This window comes from Carcharodon carcharias, chromosome 6, assembly GCF_017639515.1.
Source record: "Carcharodon carcharias isolate sCarCar2 chromosome 6, sCarCar2.pri, whole genome shotgun sequence".
Taxonomy (NCBI): domain Eukaryota; kingdom Metazoa; phylum Chordata; class Chondrichthyes; order Lamniformes; family Lamnidae; genus Carcharodon; species Carcharodon carcharias.
The window spans coordinates 132,800,345-132,818,728 of NC_054472.1; the positions used below are offsets into that span (position 1 = coordinate 132,800,345).

At 40.9% G+C, this 18,384-nt stretch overlaps 1 protein-coding gene across 1 annotated transcript in view; it reads left to right on the forward strand.

Annotated features, from left to right (window-relative positions):
• Positions 1–2,906: 2,906 nt before the first annotated feature.
• LOC121278831 (N-terminal EF-hand calcium-binding protein 1-like) overlaps positions 2,907–18,384 on the forward strand; it is a 273,038-nt gene continuing 257,560 nt past the window's right edge. The window contains exons 1-3 of the mRNA XM_041189290.1: positions 2,907–2,961; positions 11,534–11,725; positions 14,649–14,757. Of these exons, the coding sequence (XP_041045224.1) occupies positions 2,907–2,961; positions 11,534–11,725; positions 14,649–14,757 (356 nt within the window). The remainder of the gene's footprint in view (positions 2,962–11,533; positions 11,726–14,648; positions 14,758–18,384) is intronic.

The window sequence follows — 18,384 nt, forward strand, 5'->3', positions numbered from 1 at the left end:
GGTGTGGGACTTGCTGAGTTGCTCTTTCAGAGAGTTGACATGATTCCATTACAATTTTTAAAAATTGTGTCCTGTATAACTAAGTCTAGACCATTAATATATATGAAGATAGCAAGGACCCTAGTGCCGATACTGGGAAGTCCACCGTACACCTCCCTCCAGTCCAAAAATGACAATCCACCATGACTGTATTTCCTGTCTTTCAGTCCACTTCATATTCATGATACCATTGGCCTCTGCTCATTGGAGTTTAAAAGAATGGGACAGAATCTTATTGAACCATACAAGATTCTGAGGGAACTTGACAGGGTAGATGTTGGGAGGATGTTTCCCCTTATGGGGGAAGCCAGAACTAGGGGGCAAAGTTTAAAAATAATACGTCTCTCATTTAAGATGGAGATGAGGAGGAATTTATTCTCTCAGTGGATCCTTAGTGTTTGGAATTCTCTCCCCAAGTGAGCAGTGGAGGCTGGGTCATTGAATATATTCAAGCCTGAGTTAGGCAGATTTTTGATTGACAAGGGAGTCAACAATTATGGGGGACAGGCAAGAAAGTGGAGTTGAGGCCACATCAGATCAGCCACAATCTTATTGATTGATGGTGCAGGCTCAAGGGGCCAAATGGCCTACTCCTGCTCCAATTGCTTATGTCCGTAAGTTCTTTTGCTTCTTCATTATCCTAAGATGCATAGTATTTGATCCTGGTGGCTTATCAACTTTAAGTACAGCCAGCCTTTCTAATACATCCTCTATATCAAATTATATCTCATTTAGTGTCTCAACTACCTCCTCTTTTATGATGACTTTGGCAACATCCTCTTTGTTGCTAAAGACATGTGTAAAGTACTCATTTAGTACCTCCACCTCCATGCATGGATCCCCATTTTTGGTCCTTAATTGGCTCCATACCTCTTGTTAAAACATTTTTAATATTTATATGCCTGCAGAAGGATTTTGAATTCCCTTTTATGTTAGCTGCCAGTCTCTTTTCATACTCTCAAATAGTGCATAAATGTTTTTTCCAGCTTGACCATTCTTCAGGTTTAGCAAGTTACATTTTGCTTGTGGAGCTATAGAAATACAGCATCTGTCTTAGTGGAAGGAGTTTTGTGAAACTGCACTGGCAGTGGAAAGTCTTGCCCAATAACAAATATTGGAAATTCAAACACACAATGATTTTATAACCAAAATTAATGGTCAGAAATTTGTGGCCAGTGCGCTCCCAAATTTGAAGCTCCATAACGGCAGTGTAGGCTCAGAAAATTGCCTCTTGCTCATTTTACTTGATGTTGACTGTATATTTGAGAATACCCTCACAATGTTGCAGCCACAGCTTCGATGGTTTTGACTTTGACACATTGGTAACTGCTTTTTCCCCCCTTGCTTATTCAAAATAACTCCATCACCTTGGATTAATTGCTTCTTTTGATTTTCAGTTGATTATATCAGACTTTAAATCATGTGGAATTTTCAGATTCTTGTAATCTGCATATATTGCATTAGCTCAGGTTAATCCAGTCGATCAAAAGCCAAGTTAAACTAATGGATCAAAGAGACATAATTCCTGATCAAAATTATTTTAATTGGTGATAAATAAACTATCAATGTCACTAAAGTAACAATACTAGGAAATTGAGGTTATGGATACAAAGTCATAAATGCATTGCAAAAGGCACTTAAAACAATTATTTCTGGTCCTTCTTGTTCACCAAGTTACCCTGAAATCATTGAAAAAAATTACAAGTTTGAGGAGTATATACAGTCACATTCAATCCTTTATCCCAGGGTGTGTGAATAAATGAGTACACACTGTGCACTTAATTTTTATTTGGATTCTTTTTACCGGGCAAGTTTTTATAAAGCTAAATACATCTATATTTTAGATGTTAAGTTTCATCTAGGCTGTTTGCCCTGCAGCAGTGTGGGCATGCATGGCGAGCAAGGAGAGAAAGGTAAAGTTGTCAGTATACTTTACATGTGGTCAAATTGAAGATGTAACAGGTTGAGAGAAAGCTTATTGCGGCATGCATTCTTTTCTCCTATTGTTTCATTTTTGTATGGGAAAATGCTCTCGCAGTTTTTCTGAGCTTGGCAAAATTTGACTCCATCTGCTCCCAAGTTCTCTGAATATTAGTCAGTGCATCCTGTCTGCCTTCTCTTCCCACACAGTCTAGACAGTTCACCAGTGTGGAAGATGCCATTAAGAACAACTCTCATTTGTCCCATTTCATGAAAGAGTACTTTTCAGCTGTGTCATTATTTTGCAATTGTTTCCTGCAGTTGATGTTCTTGCTATAGAAAAAAAAAAATCAACTTTAAATGGCAGCTGTAGTCTTTTTAAAATGGCAATGGATATACCAGAAGGAAAAAAAAAATAGTTTGGACCAGTATTCTTATATCCCAGTTTTTACTGGTGTTCCATTTTAAAGTATACAACACCAGTTCAGACCAGATTCTTATTTTCCAGTTTTTACTGATTTTTTCCTTCTGGGATTCTACAACCACTTGCCCCATCTTTGTTAGGAGGTTCAATCCAAGTTGGGAGCTCTATCTGAATGCATAAATTGGACTAATCCAGAATATTGTTGCAGAATCAGACAAGCACAAATCTCAAAATTACAGCCTAGCACCAAAACTGGAAAATATTTTTCATAAGAGTGTTTGGTGTTCCAGGCACGTGGCTGTGTATTACGGGAGACGGGATGGCTCATGACCCCCAGAAGCAAAGTTGACTTGCTGGATGCTAGCCCTATGCAGTCATAACACACTGAGGCTGTGCTAAATAGGCTGTCAGTGGGACTTCCATCCCTAATCTGGGAGAAAGTCCCAACCTCAGGAGCTGCCAGTCAATTGGATTGGTCAGAAGCTCCAGGAGTCCCAGCAGCACCAAGAGCCCATTAATGGGCATGGCCAGGACTTCAACGAGATCCAAGAAGAAGGCACGATGGATCCTGGAGCCAGGTACGTCCAGGGTATTGAGCAGAGAGTGTTTGGGCAGCTTGGCAAAGGGGCTGGAGGGGTGTGGTAGATGGAGGTGAGGGTGGTTGGCTTTACAGAGCAGGCGATAGGAAGAAAGGGTGGGTACTACGTTTGGTGGGGTCTGGCCCCTGACGCACAAAAGGGAGGCCTTCAAGATAGTACCAACCCCTTCCTTCCCAATCTTTTAAAAAGATTTAAAAAAGAATGGCCTTCCCACTCCTGTCTGACCGCCCATGTAATTGTAATATGGCATGGGCAACATACTACTGGGGTCAACTGGCTTGGTAACAAGCTCAATGGACACCTAATTATTTATTTAAATATGGCAGGCTGCCTGCTAATTTCGGTGTCTGCCCACCTACTGTTTTATAGGGGTGAGTTAGGGGGTGGGTGGGAAAGTAGTGGGGTGGGCACTCGTTCTATTTTACTTCCCCTCCCCCACCATTGAAAATATGCTTGACGGGAGCATGTAAAACCCAGCCCATAATCTTTTTGATAAAAGTGGTTATCTGTACTTAACAGAATAGAGCTGCCTGAAAATAGCATTCAATATACCCTAGACTACTTTATTCACCCATTCATACTTTTATATATTTTATTGTAGAGTGTACTGGGAAAAAAAACAAGTTGGTAAATTTAAGTTAATAATGATAATCATTGCTTTTAAATTATTGCCATAGATCTGACCTGAATTGCATAATACAGCTTTTAAATTCACATTTTCTGGCTTAGTCAAATAATTGCCACCAAGTACTGCACTGATATTTAAGTTTGAACAGCTGTGTGAAAGTCCAGCTTGGCAAAGGAGGAAGTATCCACTCAATTTTAAAATGCCAACATTTCTGGAAATTTAATTAAGGATGGAATATAATGAAAAGAGAAATGGGAATACTGGTAACAATACTTCCCACAAAGTTTAATAAATCAGCTTGAACCATTCACTGAGACAAAAAATGTTATCAAATAACCTCTTTACATGGGCATGTGGACCTCTGGGACATCGCCAGCTGGATCATAACTTCGCAAAAATATTTTGCAAGTTTTCATCTGCAAGACATCTGAAGGTCAGCAGCAGACAATGATAGGAGACCATAGTTGTCTGCTGTATCCATAGTTCTATAGAACAAATTACAGACCTGCTCTTCCCCAGAAGCCAAGTCATCGCAACCACATGCCGAAAATATCCTGGTCTCTCTGTCTTTCACTGAACTTTTCTTATTGTCAGTAATGACACCACTTAAGTGAAATTAAAGATGAGCATTAGGCATTTTCGTGATTCTCCACTTTGGAAAAGTGACTGGAACCATACCCTTCCAGGAGTAGTGGACACAATCACAAATAAAAAAGGAAACCACCACCCACACATGCTTCAGTCTCTCTACTTGAGAGACATGGCCTTAATAATTGCAAAACACAGCAGCTGTTGTTCCCCGCAACAGACCATCTTCTTCAGAGTCACATTATTCATGAGTTTTTTAACCTTCCGGAGTAGCTCTCCCTTACCTCGTTGGTCTGCAGATTTGCAGCAGCTGCTGTTGAGACTCACTCACTGTAGAAAGCATTTCTCCCAAACAATACGAGCACTCACTCCCTATCAAGACAGATCTATTAGCTTAACTGCTATTCTTCAAGGCTCTGCCACACAATGATCACAAATGCCCTTTCCAGGGTTACATTTTCACTATAGCAACTGAGTCTTTTATACCACTGTGTTCTCTAATCGTCAGCAACTTATAGTTGCTGCTTCCCATTGTGCAACTTCTCATGACAATAGTGAATTTAGTGGCACATATTACTCATAAGTGTTTACAGCACAGAAGGAGCCTATACGGCCCATTGTGTCCATGCCAGTCAAAAAATATCTGACTACACTCATCCTATTTCCCAGCACTTGGCCCATAGCCCTGGAGGCTATGGCATTGCAAATGAATATCTAAATACTTCTTATATGTTACAAGAGTTTTTGACTCAGCCACCCTTTCAGAAAGTGAGTAACAGACTCCAACCACCCTTAGGGTGAAAGAATTTTTCCTCAACTCCCCTCTTAGCCTCCTACCTCTTACCTTGAACCTATGCCCCCTGGTTATTGACCCTTCTAGTAATGGAAAAAAAGGCCTACCTATCCACCCTATCTATGTCCCTCATAATCTTATACACCTCTATTAGATCACCTCTCAACCTTCACTGCTCCCAGGAAAACAACCCCAGCCTATCCAATCTTTCCTCATAGCCCAGACTGTCCAGCCCAGGCAGCACCCTCTCCAGTGCAATCACATCTTTTCTATAATGTGGTGACCAGAACTGCACACACTACTGCAATTGTGGCCTAATCAGCATTTCACACAGTTCCAGCATAACCTCCCTGCTCTTGTATTCTATTCCTTGGCTAATAAAGGCAAGTGTCCCATATGCCTTCTTAACCACCTTATCTACCTGCTCTGCTACCTTCAGGGATCTATGGATTTGCACACTAAGGTCCCTCTGATCTTCGGTACTTTCCAGAGTCTTACCATTCATGGTGTAATCCCTTGCCTTGTTAGCCTCCCCAAGTGCATTGCCGCACACTTTTCAAGGTTGAATTCCATTTGCCACTGCTCTGCCCACCTGATCAGTCCATTGATATCCTCCTACAGTTTAAGGCTATCCTCATCATTATTTACCACCCTACCAATTTTCGTGCCATCCGTGAGCTTTTTGATCATACCCCCTACATTTAAGTCCAAATCATTTATGTACACCACCAACAGCAAGGACCCCAGCACAGAGCCCTGCGGAACCCCACTGGAAACAGATTTCCAGTCACAGAAACATCCCTTTACCATCATCCTCTGCTTCCTGCCTCTCAGCCAATTTTGGATCCAACGTGCCACTTTGCATTGGATCCCATGGGCTCTTACTTTCTTGACCAGTCTGCAATGAGGGACCTTATCAAAAGCCTTGCTAAAATTCATGTAGACCACATCAAATGCATTACCCTCATCAACACTCCTGGTTAACTCCTCAAAAAATCCGATCACATTAGTCAAACACGACATTCCCTTTACAAATCCATGCTGACTATCCCTGATTAACCTGTGCCTCTCCAAGTGCAGATATATTCTGTCCCTCAGAATTCTTTCTAGTAGCTTCCCCACCACCGAGGTTAGGCTGATTGGCCTGTAATTTCCTGGTCTATCCTTTCCTCCCTTTTTAATAATGGGACAATGTTAGCAGTCCTCCAGTCCTCTGGCACCTCACCTGTGGCCAGAGAGGATTTGAAAATTACTGCCAGAGCCCCTGATATCTCTTCCCTTGCCTCCCTCAACAGCCTGGGATACATCTCATCTGGGCCTGTGATTTATCCATTTTTAAGGCCACTAAACCCACTAGTCCTTCCCCTCTCTTTTTTCTCTGACAGAGAAAATTACAAGAAAAACCTTGTCTGTCATGACCACCTTTTTTTAACTGTCACAGTATCACAGTATCTTTACAGAGCAGAAGGAGGCCATTCGGTCCATCGAGTCTGCATTGGCTCTCTGAAAGAGCAGTCCACCTAGTCCCACTCCCCTGCCTTATCCCCGTAACCTTGCACTTTCTTTATTTTCAGGTAACAATCCAATTCCCTTTTGAATACCTCAAGCGAACCTCCCTCCACCACCCTGTCAGGAGATTTATTCCAGAATCCAACCACTCTCTGGGTGAAAAAGATTTTCTTCAAGTCACGTTTACTCCTTTTGCCAAATATTTTGAGTCTATGCCCTCTAGTTCTTGACATTCTCTTGCTATGAGTCAAGCTTTTACCAGATGCCTTTATCATTCTCAACACAAATTCAGCTCACTTAGCAAAGCACTTGCACTCCCTTAGAGCCAAAATGTTACTTTGTGCACAAGGTAATCTGGGATGTATCGTTCTGGAAATAAAAGGCATGAAATAGGTATACACGCAGAATTACCACCACACTGTTACTTTGGTGCATTAATAATATGGTCCCCGCCAAAAGTTATTGTGACAAGTTAAAACCGCAAACTGCTTTATTCACGGATTGCGATTGTGGCAGAAATGAAGGGTTCAAAAATCCATCGTGGAAGAAATGAGACAGTGTGAGCTCCTGACCCTAGTGGAGGATCTGGGGACTGAGCAGTACCACTAACCTTATATGGGGTTCATGGTGATGTAGTTGTACAATGCATATTCACTGGAGATGGCCATTGCCTGACACTTGAGTGGCACGAGTGTTACTTGCCACTTGTCAGCCCAAGCCTGGATATTGTCCAGGTCTTGCTGCATTTAGACGTGGACTGCTTCAGTATCTGAGGAGTTGCAAATGGTGCTGAACATTGTGCAATCATCAGCGAAAATCCCCACTTCTAACATTATGATGGAAGGTTAGATTAATGAAGCAGCTGAAGATGGTTGGGCCTAGGACACCACCCTGAGAAATTCCTGCAGCGATGTTCAGGGACTGAGATGATTGACCTCCAACAACCACAACCATCTTCCTTCATGCTGGTTCAACCAGCGGAGGGTTTTCCACCTGATTCCCATTGACTCCAGTTTTGCTAGGGCTCTTTGATGCCACCCTCAGTCAAATGCGGCCTTGGTGTCAAGGGCGGTCACTCTCACCTCACCTCAGGAGCTCAGCTGTTTTGTCCATGTTTGAACCAAGGCTATAATAAGGAGAAGAGCTTGAGTGGCTCTGGCTGAACCCAAACTGAACATTATTGTTAAGGAAGTGCTAGCTGTTAGCACTGTTGATGACCCCTTCCACCACTTAACGGATGATTGAGAGTAGGCTGGTGGGGAAGTAATTGGCTGGGTTGGATTTGCCTGCTTCTTGCGTACAGGACACATCTGGGCAATCTTTCACATTGCTGGGTTGATGCCAGTGTTGTAGTTGTACTGGAACAGCTTGGCTAGAGGTGTGGCAAACTCTGGAGCACAAGCCTTCAGTACTATTGCTGGAATATTGTCAGGGCCATAGTATCTGCAGTATCCAGTACCTTCCATTGTTTTTTATATTACGTGGAATGAATTGAATTGGCTGAAGACTGGCATCTGTGATGCTGGGAACCTCTGGAAATGGATCATCCACTCGGTACTTCTGGCTGAAGCTTGCTGCAAATGCTTCAATTTTACCTTTTGTATTGATGTGCGGGACTAACCCATCATTGAGGATGGGGATATTTGTGGAGCTTCCCTCTCCAGTGAGTTGTTTAATTGTCCACCACCATTCACAACTAGATGTGGTGGGACTGCAAAGCTTAGATCTCAGCCGTTGAATGTGGAATCGCTTACCTCTCTCTATTGCTTGCTGCTTACACTGTTTGGCAAACAAATAGTCCTGTGTTGTAGCTTCACTAAGTTGACAACTCATTTTTAGGTATACCTGGTCTGCTCCTGGCATGCCTTCCTGCAATCTTCATTGAACTAGGATTGATCCCCCAGGCTTGATGGTAATGGTTGAATGAGGAATAGGGCCACAAGGTTATAGATTGTGTTCGAGTACAATTCTGCTGCTGCTGATAGCCTACAGCGCCTCATGGTCGTCCCGTCTTGATTTGCTAGATCTGTTCGAAATCTATCCCATTTAGCACAACGGTAGTGCCACACAGCATGATGGAGGGTATCCTCATTTGAAGGTGGGACTTTGTCTCCACAATGGCTGTGAAGTGGTCACTCCTACAGATACTGTCATGGACAAATGCATCTATGGCAGGTAGGTTGGTGAGGATGAGGTCAGGTATGTTTTCCCCTCTTGTTGGTTCCCTAACCATCTGCCACAGACCCTTTAGGACTCAGCCAGCTTGGGCAGTAGTGGTACTGAAGCCCCCCACCCAGAGTACATGCTGCACCCTTGCCACCCTTAGTGCTTCCTCCAAGTGGTGTTCAACTGAGGGGTAGGGGATGGGGAGGGGGTTAAACATGGTCATCAGCAGGAGGTTTCCTTGCCCATCCCAGATCAACTCCCTCCTGACTGTATACCACTGTGCCGTCACCACTGATTGGCCTGTCCTACTGGTAGGACAGGACATACCCAGGAATGGTAATGGTGGTGCCAGGAACATTATCTGTAAGGTATGATTCTGTGAGCATCAGTACATCAAGCTGTTGCTTGACTAGTCTGTGAGACAGCTCTCCCAATTATGGCACAAGCAGAAGAGGCCTTTGCAGAATCAGCAGGGCTGATTTTGCCGTGGTCATTTCCAGTGCCTGGATCGATGCAGGGTGGTCCGTCCAGTTTCATTCCTTTTTATTGGTTTTTTAGTGGTTACGTACAACTGAGTGCCTTGCTAGGCCATTTCAAAGGGCATTTAAGAGTCAACCACATTGCTGTGGGACTGGAGTCGCATGTAGGCCAGACTAGGTGAGGATGGCAGGTTTCCTTTCCTAAAGGACATTAGTGAACCAGGTGGGTTTTTACTATAACCGACATTGATTTCATGGTCATCATCAAACTTTTAATTCCAGATTTTTATTAAATTCCAATTCCAAAAACTGCCAGGCCCCCGGAGCCTTACCCTGACTCTCTGGATTACAAGTCCTGTGACAATACCACTATGCCCGCAATTCCCACCTAGGGGGTGTCGTTGGTACCTTTGCTGAAAATGCTGATAGACAAGCAGATCATCCCAACTAATAGATCAGGTTGAGCAGGCGTATAAAGCATTTTAGGGGTCTTCCAAGTCATGACCCCCAGCAATGGTTGGTTAAACCTCTTCATCTCCACTTTGCTTAACATAAGTAACAATCTCAGGGTACCTTGGACATTCACTTTGCCCTCTGGAAGATAGAGAATGAAGAGTTATTATCCAACAAGGAGCAGAGCCATGGTTTAGCTGCCTTGAAAGAAGGCTGAGCAGATGCATGCCTATCTAAGGAGCCATTTTTATATGATCTCTGTAACATTAACATGTAATTACAAAAAATAAATTAGAAGGAAATATAATGCACCAAATTCCTCTACCACAAGTTAAATAGAATACATCACATACTGTGCAACCAATGATTTTTCATCCATAGGTCTGATAGAATGCTCCAAAACTCCAAAAGAGCATTAAACATTATAGTTTTGTGTTGCACGCTGCATAATTTTTCCACCTGGAAATTAATCACTGTGAAGTAGGGACAGAACTTGGATTATGAAGGAGCCTAAGAGAATACACTGCTCTGCCCTCAACTTCTTGAGGTTTGGGGTCCCCATCATATTTTCACCCTCTATTCTGGGTTAGTTTAGCTGTAAGTTATGATGTTGATGAAATACCTGCTGTTTTCTGAGGCCTGCCATAGCTAAGCACTAAATAAAAATGCAGAACATCTAGCACGCGAGTGGGTTTTGAATAACTATCATGGTTTCACCCTCCATCAGCGAGAACAGGGAGCTTTCCAGGGAAGAGGAAAGTGATGTTGTGATTGAATTTGTTTTGCCTTATGCTAGTGTTAGAAAGATAAAGAGAAAAAAAGGGTAAAATTCCCATGTAATTATGTAATAAAAACAGAAAATGTTGAAAACTCTCCCCAAGTCAGGCAGAATCTGTGGCGAGAGAAACTGCAGGTGCTCCTGCCATATCCCCTAGCTTCCCTGCCTCTGGCTCCTCATGTTGCTTCTCCTCTTCGTCCTCTGAAAAGGCGGCACACTCAGGATCTTCCTGCTCCAGGAGCTCTAGTCTGCACTGCTGTACTATGTAGTGCAAAGTGCATCAAACAACAATCATTCTGAATACCCAGATCCATGCAGATTGAAAGGAGTCCACAGAACAATTGAAGCATTTAAAGAGCCTCTTCGACATCCCAATTGCTTGCACTATCACAGGACTGGTGGTCAGATGGCTTTGATTGTACTTCTCCTGGGCATCATCTTATAGGTGTCACCAGCTATGTCTTCAGAGGTAGCCCTTTGCCTTCAACAAGGAGTCACGCTAACTCTGAGGTGTGATGATCTCACGAAAGCTTGGCTGACACAGGATGAAAACATTACAGCAGCTCCCTGGGAATCTTACACAAGCATGTGATTTTTTTTGTGTGGCTGCAGACAAGTTGACCATTGATGGAGTGGAAGCACTTTTGGTTGACAAAGATATAGGGTGAGCTGAGAGAGCCTTGATTGCCACCTGTTTTCAGTTGATGACTCCCTGGATCTATGGGAAGGCAGCCAGAGCTGCAAACTTGTGTGTCCGCTCATTCTGACTGTCGACAGTTAAGAAGTGCATAAAAGTCCCAGTCCTGGCGAACATGGCATCTGCCTCCTGTGAGACGTGTTTGTGGGCAGAAGGTATAGCACCTGCATATAGCATATAGCACCTGCAGATCCCTGGAAGGAACCAAAGATGAACAATTAAGGGCTGCAGTGACTTTGATGATTTGATGACCATTGACAATATGTGCCTACCTGATCAACTTGGCTTCCTCCTGGAGGCTGCATCACCTGACATGAAATCCCTCCTGAGGCAGTGGTGCTCAGTCATGTCTAGCAAGATTATCTTTTACTTGTAAACCCTGTGATGGGAATATCTATGCTTACACTAGGCATTATAGGAAAAAAATGTAGCATTTTGCTAGATGCCCCTTTTATTTTAGCTGAAAGAGTGATCTGGTTATCAGAAGATGATGGAATTGTTTGTGAACCAACCAGCAAAACTGAAAATAATAGCTCAGGGGAAGAAGTTACTAACAGAGAAAAGAAAGAAATAAGATTGTGTTTGGAAACATTCTTTGTTGTAGAAGAAAGGGAGGATTTTCTAATCGAGGGTGATGACAGCAGTGTAGGCGGTTAGGATCAAATGGACATTAGAAGAATTGCAACATAGAAAAATACCTTAAGAATACATAGAAAATATACTGAGGTAAGTTTAGATAAAGATCGGCTTAGAAAAAAATAGCTTAGCAGGGTTAATGTAATGATGTGTTCAACTACATTGCATTTTTAAAATGATATTAGTGATTGGTCAATTAGAAGGAACTATAGGCATTGGCTTGAAATTATACTAGTGATATTAACCATGAATTGGTTGATTTATTAATGTAAACTACATCTTTGCTTTCTGAATGCATTTATTTTTCATATTGCATTGTAGTATTTTAGTTTATAAGGGTCATATTTTCCTTGACTGCCATTTGTGGCAAGATGGAAGAATGATAAATAGAACAGCTCTGCAACTCCGGACCTGGGGCATATGGAGTTAGTACTTGTAAATCCAGTTCCTGTGGAGCCAGTTCCCCTCTTTGCTGTGAAGACCTACCAGGGCCTACAGATATATTATGTGGTGTAGGATGAGTGTTGCAAATGGCAGGCAGTGCCATAGTGGTATCGTCACTGGACTAGTAATCTGGAGACCCTGGGTAATGCTCTGGGGACCTGGGTTTGAATCCTGCCATGGTAGATGGTGGAATTTGAATTGAATAAAAACCTGGCATTAAAAGTCTGATAATGACAATGAAACAATTGTTGATTTTTAAATGTTGTTAAAAACATTTGGCTCACTATGTCCTTTAAGGAAAGAAATCTGCTGTCCTTACCTCATCTGGCCTATATGTGATTCCAGACCCACAGCAATATGGTTGACTGTTAAATGTCCCTGAACAAGGGCAACATGGGATGGACAATAACTGCTGGTCCAGCCAGAAAAGCCCACATTCTGTGAATGAATTAAAAAAATACACTAGCATTCTTTCATAACGTACCACTTTAATATGAAATACTGTCATTGTCACTTTTGGCATTTTTCTTAGTTTATTTAAGATGTTTGCTTTTCCTGAAAATTAAAATTGAAAAGACTCTTATTTCTTGGAAATTAGGAGTTAATTGTCACAGAACCCGATGTACAAGTCGCCCTCTGTTTTAAGTTGTTACTTTAATCTTTAAAAAAATCAGTTTGTTACATCCATATGCATCGTGCATTGATTTTACAGGATTGAACAACATGCATAATCCCTCTTATACTTATATCATTCTATTTTCCTTACACTGGTATGTTCAGGGGATGTTCTAACATTATGGAAACTGCCCTCACTCATCTACACTTGATACGGAAAAAAGCTCTCATTCATGAAATCCGTTCAAAGATTTTAAATCCCATCAATTGGCCAATCTATTGTAAAAACAAACTTTTATTCACTACATATCAAAGGCAGTTAATCCTTTAATAGTTTCTTACAACGATCAGTCAAAATGTGAACTCAGCCACCCTGTAGAGATAAGCGGTTTTGGAGCTTTTGAAACTCAGCCAAGCATTCATAATGTGCTTAGCTGTAATAACAACCCTTGGGAAATGTCAACAATGAAATCTTTTGAAACTGCAGGAACAGATAGCTTTTTTCCCCTAAACTACAACAGATAGCCTGTCAATCAATGCATTCTATTATCAGTTGTTTTCCTTTTTACTCCAAATGAAAGCTGTTTTTTTCCCATTTTTAAAGGGATGGGGATTTAAATAACTGCAGGTCAGGACACTTAAACATACCTTATCTGCCCTTCAAGAGCGTTTATGCCTCCTCAATAAATTTGTGACTTCTACAGGTTAAGGCCCCTGGAACAGTGAAAATGGGGTCTGTTTGAACTCAGCACTAATTTCAAATGATCCTGCCCTGGTTAGTTCGGGATTCCCACCTGTGTGTTTCACACCCCTCCCCCTTATCCCCTGGCTAGCAATAAAGGCATCTGCTAGAAATGGGGGTGCGACTTCCATATACAGGTTCCCTCCTGCCATGTTAAAGGTCCTCAGAGTTGGCTCGATTCCATAAAAATCCAGCCCCCGTATCTAAAGCTTTAACAGCTCCAGAAAGCCCCTCCCAATAAACAGATCACACACTGGCAGTTTTAATCAACTTCTGTCACAAGCAACAGATGTTCTGAAAAATTTACATCAATGGCATTGAAATAACCCAACTTCTTTTTGAAAGCTCTATGTGCGACATTTGCTTTGAACATATTTTCTATGTTTGATCCTTCATGCTGCTTTTACCAACTGTTTAACATCTATGAGCCTCTCAATATATTTTGATCTGTTGTTATCTAGCTGCTGATTAGAGCTTGCAAGGTTTCAAAAATCATTATTTTCTCTCCCCTTTTACTTTTTCCATTTGATATGCAGAATAAGAATACAGTATATAGCACTTTAAAATTATACTAACTACATTATAAGTTAAGATTAGACTAGTTAGGGACTAGATAACATGGCTCAGGTACAGAATAGTTATATTCTTATGATGATGGAAGGGGATTCAGTAGTAACTTTCAAAAGGGAATTGGACAAATACTTGAAAGGAAAATATTTACAGAGTTGTAGAGATGGAGCAGGGGAGTAGGACTAACTGGCTAGATCTACCAAAGAGCCTGCACTGGCACAATGGGTTGATTAGCTTCCTTCTGTGGTTCATCACTTTCTGATTCTATGCTTGTAGAATCACCTCTTGTTCATTCTCGCAACAACAACAAAAACAAATTGGAAAAATTCATAAGTTAGCGGTCTCAACTATCATTATAAAACAGATCTATTTAATTTACTCATGAGTCTCAAGTTAAGTTTTGAAAGATTAATGCCATTTTGCACATATCACTGACCTAGTATATGCTCTGATTCAATGTAGCCATTTTTAACATACTGCTACTGTGAAGAGATTTTCAAATGACCAGGTTGATGAAGCTGAAAGCAATTAGTACATTCTAACTATGAAATCCCTTCTTTGCTTACAGATGATGGCAAGCTGTCCTTTGATGAATTCAAGGCTTACTTTACAGATGGAGTCCTGAATGCAGAAGAGATGCATGAATTGTTTCGTACCATTGATAGCAATAACACTGAGTAAGAATATTAATATTTCACTTTTATCCTTGTTGTAACAGCACAAACCTGCATTCGTTTAAATTATAAATTGGTAAGATTTTAGTTAACCTTACAAAATGTAGAAAGTATAACTTTTCTCAATTTTAAGCAGAAAAAAAAATCACTTTGCAAAAGAATCAGGTGGCATTGGACAGCTTTGCTTTATCTTTCAGATAACTTGGATGACATTCAGTGCAGTTCAATTGTGTAATCAAGACATCCTTATCTCACATAATTCTTCTCCTTTCACAGCAATCAGGGAGCATAGATGCAGTAAATGAACTGTGATCTCAGTTAGTGGAGGAGTTGTTTTAAGTTGCTGATGTGCTGAGAGTGGTGGGTGGTTTGATAAAATACAGGAAACCTGGAATTAAGAGCAATGCCTCTGTCAGTGGCTTTTAAAATGCAACCACTATATTAATATATTATTTCCAGGTTTCTCCACCATTTTGGTTAAGCAGAAATGATGACAACCTGTATGAGTCAATTTCAACTCCAGTATTTGACAGAATCACACAATTGTTACAGTGCAGAAGGAGGCCATTCAGCCCATCATGTTTGCTCCAGCTTTCCGAATGAGCAGTTCACTTAATGCCATTGCCCCACCTTCTCCCCATAACCCTGCAAGTTATTCTTTTTCACATAACAGTCTGATTTCATTATGAATGCTTCAATTAAACCTGCCCGACAGAACAGAACCTGTCTGGTCCTGCTGCCTTATCAACTTTAAGTGCAGACAGCCTATCCAATACCTCCTGCTGATCAATTTTAAACCCTTCTAGTGCCTGAATTACTTCCTCTTTCACCATACTCTGGGTAGCTTCTTCTTCCATGGTAAAGGCAGATGCAAAGTATCCATTTAATATCCCAGCTATGCCCTCTGCCTCCATGTGTAAAAATCCTTTTTGGTCCCTAATCAGCCCTATCCCCCTTTTAACCACTCTTTTACTATTTATATGCCTATTGAAGACTTTCGGATTCCCTTTTATGTTAGCTGCCAGTCTCTTTTCATACTCCCTCTTTGCTTCTCTTATTTGGTTTTTCACCTTCCCTCTGAACCTTTGTATTTCAGCCTGGTTCTCAATTATACTTTCAACCAAACAGCTGTTATAAATACACTTTTTCTTCTTTATCTTAATTTCTATCTTTTTTATCATCCAGTCAGCTCTGGATTTATTTGCCACACCTCTCCCTTTTGAGAGAATATACCTTGACTGTGCCCAAACTTTCTCTTCTTTGAAGGTAGACCATTGTCCAGCTACCATTTTTCCTGCCAACCTTTGATTCCAATTTGTTCAGCCCAGGTCCATTCTTACTCCATTGAAGTTGGCTCTGGATTGTTCTTTGTTCTTTTAAGGATATAGGCTCTTCGATAGATACTGGAGTTGGGAGCAGAACTCAAGGAAGTGACAGGTTGGAGTGTGCACACTTAAAGGCTTCACCTCACTTTATTGACACTTCCCTGGATTTAATGTTGTGTTCTGTAAAGTTCCACGAGGAGATACTGTTCCATACTGATGGGAGGAAGAAACACACCAGTGAAATCAAGAAGATGTGGCTGGTGGTAGTGGAAGAGATGAGTAGCTAGAGTATTCTGGGTTCAATGCCAAAAGTGATTTCATGACCCAAGCAGGCAGGACAAATGACAGAAGTGGCACAAATTTTTAAAGTTGTGAAACTAATGTCCAAAAGTGTGAAAATAGCTTCTAGAGTTTTGAAAGTAACCTCCCAGGACAAGTACTCTAAACAAAGCCTTTCACACAATCAGACATGAATCAGCCATGAGATTTCATTGCTTATTGGCATATTTCCCTGTTATATCGGCAGCCTCTCAATTACCACTGCTTTTGCATTGCTTTCACTGGTGGCTTCCAGGAAACCTGGGATATCTGTGAATCCAAAGTAAATTCCAAAAGCCATGTTAATATTGCTCTAAATGACCAATTAACATATTGAATTTACAGCCTATCTTTCTCAAGGGGGCTGCTTGACATAGACTAATACACTCGAATTAAATGCAGAAGTTGGCAGCTTGGAGCTGATTTCCTGACAGAAAAAAGTAAAAGTCATTTGAGTGTAAATAGGTACGCTTCAGTGTTCGAAAACTATAGTGGTTCACTCAGGATTTATATTTTCCATTCTCCAGTTCAATGTTACAATTTGCATATTTTAAATGAATTGAAAAAATGTGCACCATCACCTTTCTAAATGCGTACAACAGCATAGGGTGCATGCCGTGATGGCCATCTGACTTATCTGACACAGTGTGGCTGCTTTTCACCATCAATTTCTTTTCTACAGCTATCTCACAATCATTCCACATCCTCCTCTAGCATCCCTTTCTTTTCATTTCCAATGTCATTTATAAAATATCAGTTTATAGTATTACATAGAAATTAGGGCCAGCAAAGGACCATTCAGTCCAATAGATTGAGGTCATGTTAATGCTCTACCTGAGCCTTCTTCCACATTTTTCATTTCACCCTAACAACGTGTTAACGTTTATTTATTTAGTTTTTCTGCTATTCCTTCATCCTCCACAATTACAGCTTCTTGATAAAACGCATTTAGGAGGGGAACTAGGACAGTAATTTTTAAGGGTGGACTATCATATATGATTTTGAAGATGCATCTGTGCTATATTCAACAACCTTCCAATTAATGTTTGCAAACTATAACAACTTAATGTTATTAACAATTTTTCCTGGTAGTTCACTTCCAACTCTCTCATCTCCCATTGCCTCTCTGTAGTGTTACTAGACATGTAAGGGTAGCTATGGCTCAGATGTAGCACTCTTGCCTCTGAGTCAGAAATTGTAGTTTCAAGACTCTAAGTTGAGTGCAAGATCTAGTCTCACACTTCTGTGTAGCACTGGGGGAGTACAGATGTGGTGTCTTTCAAGTAAGACGTTAAACTGTCCTCTCACATGGATTATAAACATCACATACTATTATTTATCCTTCCAACAGCATCACTAAAACATATTTTCTAGTTGTTATTGTTATACTCCAGAAAGCCAAGTGGTCAAGGATAGAACTGGCAACAATCTTTACACATTTTTATAAGTATTTACTAAAAGAGATCCACACTTGCACCTCCTAACCCAACCACCATAATTTCAGTCTATTATTTACACAAGCTCAAGTGAATCCCCAGTTAATGCCCACCGCCTGTATTCTCTAAAATACAATTAACAGATTCCCTTTTCACTCTTTAATAAATGATAGTGTTTATATGTACTAGCAACATTTCAAAATAAATTAAATCAAAGAGCTCCATATTCTGTACAAGCATTACATTGTGAGACAACCCTCCTCTACAACCTTTAAACATTTCTTTATACATCTATTTCTTTTTGCAAAACTGTCAGACAATTCAATACTTGCATCCAGCCATTTAATTTTAGAGATTTTCTTTCTCTCCAGCATTTGGTTCTGGCCAGCAAGATCAATACATAACCTTTTCTCAATCACACTTTTCTTACAATTTCCCACGATGAACAATTATCTACTTGACAGTGATTAGGTATACTATCTTCAGTACACCCATTGTGTAGAATCTCACTTAAAATATTTGACAAATAAAATCCCATATCCACAGCCTCC